The 9,464-nt window shown below is 38.8% G+C and overlaps 1 protein-coding gene across 4 annotated transcripts in view; it reads right to left on the bottom strand.

The window, feature by feature from the left end:
* Nucleotides 1-303: 303 nt before the first annotated feature.
* TENT4A (terminal nucleotidyltransferase 4A) overlaps nt 304-9,464 on the bottom strand; it is a 63,739-nt gene continuing 54,578 nt past the window's right edge. For 2 of the 4 annotated variants that reach the window (XM_064443342.1, XM_064443344.1), the window contains one exon: nt 304-2,552. In XM_064443342.1, coding sequence (XP_064299412.1) covers nt 2,373-2,552 — 180 coding nt within the window. In that variant the 3' untranslated portion in view covers nt 304-2,372. The remainder of the gene's footprint in view (nt 2,553-9,464) is intronic. The other 2 variants (XM_064443343.1, XM_064443345.1) reach the window with 1 other exon arrangement.

Genomic DNA, 9,464 nt, shown 5'->3' with positions numbered 1-9,464 from the left:
TATCCCAAGGAATCAGTCATCTCATCCTTTAAGAATATTGTTGGGAATTACCTCGAACTCCTTTGCTCCCTCTTACTTTCAAGGGATCAAATCGACAACTACAGAACCAACAGCAGTGTTCATTACTCCATTTATAAATGCTTCACATATGTTTGCAGAGGGCATCCATCCACCTTCCAAGCTCATTCTGAAGGTGCCTGGCATGAACAATTTAAAGCAGATGTTCAAAGCGTACGTCAAACAATGGGATAATTTCAAGCACTACTTCATGCACTAAATTTCCCATAAAAAGGTACAGAAGAGTGACTGGTCTCCAAAGTTTATTAAAAATCAAAGAATAGAAAACTTTACATAAAAATATGTCAATTTTAGCTTCCACATAGTTGTCCACACAAAAAATTTAAACATGATTTTTTGAAACCTGTAGCACATAACCACAGTGATAGCCAGGCCAATTTATTTGGTTCACCATGACCGAAGTGTTACATGATACCACTTTTCAAATGAGTTTTGCTTTAAAATGGACACTAGTATAAGACACCAACTAAAGCCTTTGAAGGCTCTTTAATGTAGTTATGCTCAATATTGCTAGTGTGTGAAGACTAAGCAGTACAGGCTCATGTAACAGCCCTTAGATATTATTTATGAATCAGCTCACAATTTTTAAAAGTTTTTCCTTTTTTTTTAAATTGTGATGAGTCTGGAGCATTAAGACAAACTTTTTGCAAACAGATATGCACTACTCTACTTTGGAATGTTGCCCTCTCTCCCCCAAGGACCTGTTTGTGTTTGACAGATTCAGTAATAACATGAACTACTTCTGCTTCGAAGGCATACAGCATATTAAAAAGCTTCATGCTTGACACCTCATTTAATATTCAGATACCAGTTTTAAAACCTTCTATATCTGTACACAGTATAGATGTCCTGTTAACAGGATTCTTCAGCTTTCTCTGCTAGTGGATTTAGAGAACTGATCTGTAGTTTTCCATATAGCTTAAGAACTCTCGTTAAAAAAAACACGGGAAGTCAGAGGGCATGAGATGTGACCTACTCCCAGGACAACTGTGGTGCTTTAAAAACTCAGGGTTAGGCAGGATGTACATTTTTCAAAAAGTTAAAGACAGTGTTTGTCATGGCAATACACACTTGCATAGTATACCTGTATGCATCTGTAAATTAAGTGCCAGCCACTCATACTGTGTACAACACTGGGCTGTGCTCTCCTGCAATACATTAAAAGATACTTCTTGTAATGCTTAGAGCAGCTGAAGTACTTTTTATATATTTGCTCTTAACAGAACTAATGCATACTGCTATACAGATTCCTTAATGGAATCAACATATTTCCTTTCTCCACATTCCTTAAGCCGGGTACCTCTGTTTAATAATGTTGTTTGAACCCAAACATTAACAGGTTACGTTACTAAAATGCATCAAAGCCTGTAGTTCACAGCTTTTTAATTTCACATCAGGACTTGAACCAACCTTTTTCCCCCTCCCCTTCTAAAGTTTTACTTCTGATACTACAATGCTGGATTTGTTGTCTAATTAAAGGAATAAAATTAAAATTCATTGGTCAGAGCAAGACGACTGATAGAGGCCAGACAATGAGCTAAAAAACACAGGGTCAAAATGCTTTGGAGCTTAATACCTTCTTAAAACGGTAAGCCAAATCGCACTTTCATTGTGAATCAAGAAGCCTCAAATATTACCAAATGTCATGTTTGTAACACTGCTCAGACAACCTGCCAAAACTATGAACCCAACTTAGATAATGCAACCTGGGAAAGGATCTGTAAATTAAAAAACCTCTTCCCCTTAAATATAATTTATGTGACAATATGAAATTAAATTAAAAATTCCAAGTTATTGCACAAATTATACCTCCAATATTTACAGAGCAAGAAATTCTGAACTTTGAAACAAAAACAGGAAGAGCAGCAAATTTACTTTTATGAATTCCCAGCTTGATCTGCTGCAAAGAAAAAAATTCCAAGGGGCTGAAGTTTCCTTCACTTCTAAAATAAAAGAAAACAGAACCCACAAAGGAACAGATGTAGCCACAGCAAAAAAAGCCACAGCGTTTGTGAATGTCCTTGCAGTTCTATTGTCAGAGCTGCTTCGGCACTGTATGAACCATTGTGGGAAGGCAGAAAACAAACTTCCACATTTAATAAGGCTTCACAGATAAGCACAACTACTTCTTGAAGATGGACTGAACCACCACACAAAGAAACATGCAAAGAAGTCAGCTGCAGATATTTGGCAACACCAATAAAACGATGTGCTGGACGCTGGTCTCCATCCCTCAAGTCGAGTGGCACTCACTCAGTTTGTCTGAACAGGGAAGGTCATTTTGGCATCTGCCATTATCTGCTCAGACTAATAGGCAAACTGTCTCTGTGTTTTTTTCTTCTCCATATATTACGATTGTACTGGTGGTGTCCTCGGTTACCAACTGGTTGCCTCATGCCTCCACTGCTGACAGGGCTGTAGCTGTTGCCTTGGTTATGAGTTCCTTTCATGGAAAACTTCATTCCACTGTGCTGCTAAAAAACACAACATAAGCACTCAGTTTAGGCATACAAGCAACTGAAACAAAGCACATATTACCAGTGGCATTTCCTCAACATACAAGTCATTCCCTCAGAACACTGCTTGAAGCATCCCATCTTTTCATGCTTGTCTAATTTTAGCCATGCAAGTCCAAAGGCACTAACAGCTTAAGTGTTTTGTGAAGTAAATGTCCTGCCAATGAAATGGCACAGATTTCAAAGCATCCTTAAAACCCTTGGACCACAGTATGAAGTACACTCATGTACTACCCTTATAAAAACAGAGACCTTCCACATTAAATTCTAATTGTAACAGTCATGTCTCTTTTAGAGGATCTTAGGAAGAGCATGACCAAGTGAGATACTCAACAAGACTTTCAGAAACATCATGGAGAAATGTAAGGGTGTGATCATATGGGCTGACACATACAAAGCACAAGTCTACTCCGCCCATAATCTCTCAGCTACATGTAAGCTCGCTATGGCTTGTAAAGAGTTTATAAATCCTACTGGTCTGATCACAGGGCGACACAGCTCCCAGACCATACCTCACATCCAGACCAAGGCAAAACAATTAATTGATCAGGAACATAGCGTAACACTTTCTTTGGGGGGAATTCCCAATACCTTGGTACAGAAACTGCTAAGAAGGTTTAGTGGCAGCCACACCATAAGCTAGTACAGCCATCCCTATCACTTAACAGCATACAGTAAGGTGGTCTAATGTGTGTGTACCTAAGACAGGTACAACAGTTTCAAAAGGTGACATTGAAACAGACTTCCCAAATACTGATAACTTCAATGCGAGAAACCTTTTCTGATGTCTGACAGCAATAATTTTCACACAGACACCTGTCTTTAACAAAAGCTAATACATCATTTTGTCTACCATAAGTAGTTCAACATAAACACCACAAAGCTAACATTTAAGGCAACTGCTTAGAATATGAAATATCCAGAGCTACTTTACTAACCTGTATTTCCAAACAAGTTTGAGTAGAAATATGAGAACATCAAGCCATCATTACAATTGTGTGCACAAAACCAAAATAGTTATTTGAAGGCATAATTCTATAAGCAATATTTTACTGTCAAATTATAATTCAAAGAGCATACAGAAAAACAAACTAGAGGACTAGTATTGACAAATGATTCAAGTTAACTGCAGGGTGGTAAAAAACCCCTTAACAGTTTTTTAATTTGTAAAGAATGTCCTACAGCAACCTAATCAACTTTCAACATACAACTTCTAGACTCCCAAGACATATTAAGCAATATCCTCAGAGTACCAATGGTAAAATCACAGAATCACAGGTTGGAAGGGACCTCAGGGATCAACTAGTCCAACCTTTCTGGGAAGAGCACAGTCTAAACGAGATGGCCCAGCACCCTGTCCAGAGGACTCTTGAAGGTGTCCAACGTGGCCGAGTCAACCACTTCCCTGGGGAGATTATTCCAGTGGGTGACTGTCCTCACTGTGAAAAATTTCCCTCTCGTGTCCAATCGGAATCTCCCCAAAAGCAACTCGTGTCCATTCCCCCTTGTCCTCTCCATGGGACTCCTTGTAAAAAGGGAGTCTCCATCTTCTTTGTAGCTGCCCCTTAAGTACTGGTACACGGTGATGAGATCCCCTCTGAGCCTGCTTTTCTCAAGGCTGAACAAACCCAGTTCTCCTAGCCTATCCTCGTATGGCAGGCTTCCCAGTCCTTTGATCATCTTGGTGGCCCTTCTCTGGACCCCTTCCGGCCTGTCCACATCCTTTTTGTGTAGTGGGGACCAGAACTGTACACAGTACTCCAGGTGTGGCCTGACAAGCACTGAGTAAAGCGGGATGACGACTTCATCTCTGCTGGTGATGCCCTTTTTGATGCAACCCAGCATCCTGTTGGCCTTCTTGGCCACAGCAGCACACTGTTCACTCATGTTGAGCTCCCTGTCCACCAGGACCCCCAGGTCCCTTTCCACAGAGCTGCTCTCCAGCCAGGTGGATCCCAGCCTGTGCTGCACTCCCGGATTATGTTTTACTAGGTGCAAGACCTTACACTTGTCCTTGCTGACCTTCATAAGGTTCTTGTTGGCCCACTCTTCCAGCCTATCCAGATCTTCCTGCAGAGAAAACACTCTAGGACTAACAGAAAATGGGAATGCAAGCTGAGGATCCCTCATTCTTATGAGGCACAACTGCCCAAATGTTACTGACGTACATTGCTAAAACATCTACCAGAAGTTAATTATGAAAGTCAACAGCATGAAACTAAAAACAAATTTAGAGTATGTTTATATTTTTGGCAAGTGGTCCTTCAGGCAAACACACCACCTCATCCCATTCTTGTGCAGTAAAATTTTTTAGTTCAGTAAGTGTACATCTGACACTCAATTACATAAGCAGACAATTAAGCATCTATATTAAATGATGTCAAAATCCTAAAAATTATCCTTCAGTAGTCAAAGCACTAAAACCAGCCAGTCATTACAGTTACCCTCAACTATAGGGTATACTCTCCATATATTACGTCTGGAAAAAAAGGTAGAGGAACACTTTAGTTTTGCTACTGTAGAACCGGAACAAAACTCCGACCAAGGAGCATACAAAGTCTCAGCAAGCCTATCCTCTTCAGCTGGATGTGTGAAAAATCTGGCAACTCCATCCTCAGTTTAAGGATTCAGCAAAAAAATTACTGGGGGCAGGAAGACAGGTCACCACAAGATCAGACAAGCACCACAGCAAGTATGACGATCAAGCCTATCTAACTGCATCCTGAGATAAGTCATATCCCTGGTTTGTTCAAAAGGTAATCAACCTTCCAAAGATTTTTAAGCCAGCCAGAAAGTGATCTCTAGCTTGTCATGAAGCATTTTGCACTGTTTTTTAGGCCATCAGGATAAAAACTGTTGAACTATCAGAGCAGAATCTGAATCCATCTGTCTTATCAGCTGACAGCGGGTGCTTAAGAAGGTTGACTCAGGGACCTCTTAAGCCAGAGATGATGCCTTTATATTTACTAGTTCTCAACTAGATATTGTTCACTAGTTTGTTCAGATTTTTGAAACCACAAGCTTTTAGCATCCTGTGTCCTATGCTATGGCATTTCACAGCTTAAATGAGCATTGTGTTTAATCTGAACCTACTACCTGATGATTTTTCAGTTCTTGGAATAATTCATTTCTTGCCATTCTGCTCTGACTTTTCCACATACTACTGATTACTACACAGACCTAGATCATATACCATCATTCTTCACGCACAAGTAATTCCATGTTCGACCACTCTTACCATCCTTCCCTAATCCTCTCTCATTTGTACTATAACTTACTTCTGATGCAGGAGGCAAAATTGTACTCATTGTTCATGATAGGGGAAGTACATGGATTTTTACACAATATTTTAATTTCTGCTCTTTGTTCCTAATAGTCTCAAGTTTGGTTCTCAGTAGGAAATCAAGAAAGCATTATCAAAGCAGTTTTCTGCAAAAATGTCAAGATCTCATTTTTGCAAGAAACTGTCAGCCCAGGGCCTACCACTCTATGAAGTTTAAAATATTTATCTCCCTCCTGATGAACCGCCTTGAAAGGTCCTTCTGCACCCCTTCTCAGTTGGCCTTAAAGAGCTTAATAACAGGAGCCAACTTCACCACACCTCATCCATTGCCTTTCAGATGTTAAGCAGCACAAGGCCCAGCACAAACTTGTGCAGGGCCTTCCTGGTGAACTCCATTTACTACAAAAATTGAATTTGTTTCTCATCTTCTAACTAGCTAATTGTTTACAAAAGGACACACGTCTTTCACTTAGTTTCTTTCAGGATCTTCTGTTAAAGAAATTTACTTCATGTCTTTTGGAAATCCCCAGAGGTTGTATCAGCTTTCTCTTGACCACACACTTCTGGATATTCACATGCTCAGGAACCCCGTAATTACTGAGAAATGGCATGTCTGTAAGCAGATGGATGGCTGGAGAGAGGACTGGAGAAAGCCCTTTGCCTGTGATACAACAGGCAAATCTTTGGTTTAGATGTTTTGACTTCTTTGGATCTATTTCTCTTGATAGAATCATAAAATCATCAGAGGGCTATTGATTCAACAACTGAGTGACCGAACTGGTTGCTTGGGGTTTTTGCTTTTTGGGGTGTTTGTTTTCTCCTCCTCTCCTCTGACAAGCCTGTTCAATTTGATCCTCTGCAAATAAAAATGGCTAGACTTGGAGGGAAAACTAAAAAACTGCATTTAAGACAAGCTGGGGGGAAAGGTGAGGGGAGTGGAAATCTCTATCACATACCAGGTTAAAAAAAAGTTTCCAGGTATTTTAAAAGAAATTTAAGAAAAGGATGTTCCTGGACTTTACCCCAAACAGAAATCTGGTGAAAAATGAAATACCAGGTAATTGTTTGCCAAGAAAACCAAACTTTTATTCTTAAATACTGGCAAATTTACTATACAAAACTGCTGACATTCAAAGACTCTTATTATTCAAAAAGAAAATTTATAGCCAAAAATAGATCACCTACACTTTGAAATAACACAAGTAACAACAGAGCTGAAGTTAAACACAAACAGGGTTTCTGAACTGCTTTGGTGTTTGGTTATTTTGCCTGTTAGCATCTCTGAAATAAGGAGAAGAAAGCAGAGAAGAGTTAGCAACAAAAATTAAGTATCAGTACTCTTAACTTTAAAAGAAAAGAGATTATACATACTCAAAAATAATTGGTAAGGGCCTACAAAGCTAAAGAAAAAGTTTAGAAAATGCATTAAAAAGTTTAGAAAGAAAACATAATTACTGTTTTGTTGTTAGGACTACAGGATTAATGGCCATGACTGAATCTAGTCTGCAGTTGATCGGAACTGTAATCAAACTCATAGAAAATGATTTCATTTGAAATATTGTAGTATTCAGAAAAACTTTAATGCACCATTAACGTTTTAAGTATCCCCTTACATAACTTAATATACATCCTCAAAATATTTCACAAAGTTCTTTTCAATTTATCATAATTTCCAAATTCTCTATTTTAGGCTAGTAGAAAAAACCCATGAAGAACCATTTTTTTAAAAGGATTTATGTTCACTTTCCAACTTCCTGAGCATAATACCTGGAAATTTACTAGCAAATGCATCTTGTATGTAAAAAAATTTAACTTGTTGTTTATGAAATAAATTCACTATTTTGCAGAGATACAATGGCAATGGCCTAACCAACAGTTTAGTTATGACTGCACAAACAATAAATCAAGTATTAGGCAATGGTTCAACCCAGCCTCATTACTTTAAATTAGCTAACAGGATTCTACAAGATTTGCACCAACTACCTGAGCGTACTCTTAACCTGGTAAGATTTATAAGTGGCTTAGATTTCTAAGCTGAAGTATAGCAAAACCAAAATAAAGTTGCTTAGAACTGGCCATCTGGGGAAATAAGGCCCAAAGCACTGCAAATATCCAAGACACTTTCCCTCCTTTTAGGCCCCTTGTCTGGGCCCACTGGCTACTTCCAGCTACAGCTGACACACAGTCCTGAACACATTTTATAAAATGGGCCAAAACCCGTTTCGGCTCCCATTAAAAGGGGAAAACAGCACTTATGCAACCAGCTGTGAGAGCAGCAAAGAAAAACAAATATCAACTTGGAGGCAAGAAAGAGCTCAAAAGCAAGAGACGTTTTAAACATTTCTTATCTTTTAATACTAGAAAACTGAAAGACTGAAAGCCACAAAGGAGCAGGTTATACTTGTCCTTCACATTCTATCTTTTGTGCAGTATCTCTGCCAATAGCCTGTAACAAAGGGAAGCTTTTGTCATCACCATTAGTATGACCAGTTCAAAGACAAACTGGTATTTGAGAGTTCGGGGGGCCTACTCCCCAGAATGAGTGACTAACAGTAAAGACTACCACCATAATCTCAGCATATTTTGAACTACCTTATGGTAAAGAAAGTAGAATGACACATGAAAAAAATACCCTTTTGATCTTGTCACCAGTCAAGTTTCAAAAATGAGGGGCGAGAGTCAAAACAGCAGTACCAGAAGACAGAACTCATACTGCAACTTTGCTGCTGTTGTGACACAGGCCGTGAAGTGTTATCTGCATATTTGTTACTAAGGAAGACGACAGATAATAGCTTCTCTAGCATAAAGCTGACTGTTTTAGACCTTAAAAATAAATCTTACCTCACTGAGATTTTTCACCTTTTTATTTGGAACAGAAAAGTATTATTACAGTGAGCAGACCCAAAACACTTTCCAAATGTTGAGCTGGTAACAATACAGTATATGTGATGAAGTCAGTAGTGGGTATGCGTATGTGACTATTCAAATCGGTCTCAGTTTGGGAGCAACAATCTGATCAGTGACATTGGAAGATAAAGGTGTATTAAACAAAAATCAGGTATTATTTCTCCATTTCCATGCCTATCTCTTATTTATGGTGCATTTATTTATGTTCCTAGACACTGCTATTTAGACTGTCATTCCTGCAACTCAAAAACCACTCAGGAACCAACCACTAAGGTGGCCAGAAGCTTTCATACAGTCATATAAACATTTAGGCTGGGTGTTTATGTGGAGACCTCTGGAGATCATTTAATCCAACCGTCTATTGTAAGCAGAGTCAGATTATAGGTCATCTATGGTCTAGTCAAGCTGAGTCAGCTTCCACACAGGGAAGGATATCACACCATAAAGACTGTCCATATAAATATATGACAATCTAAGATGAACACATATCTTGAGGCTGTTTAGCTGAAAACAGTACTCAAACTCAGATGCAGCTTTTTCTTTCCATTCTTTAGGAAAGGAAATAAACCATCATCTTATTTTCCTAACTGTGCATGTATTAAATCCAAAACCAATGTTCTATCATACGCAGAAGATGGGAGTTTGACATTTAGAATCAAAATGTTTCCAAAGTAGACAGC

Source organism: Phalacrocorax carbo, chromosome 2 (genome assembly GCF_963921805.1).
Source record: "Phalacrocorax carbo chromosome 2, bPhaCar2.1, whole genome shotgun sequence".
Classification (NCBI taxonomy): Eukaryota; Metazoa; Chordata; class Aves; order Suliformes; family Phalacrocoracidae; genus Phalacrocorax; species Phalacrocorax carbo.
The sequence above is the reverse complement of the archived record's forward strand: the minus strand, read 5'-3'. Positions and strand labels throughout refer to the sequence as shown.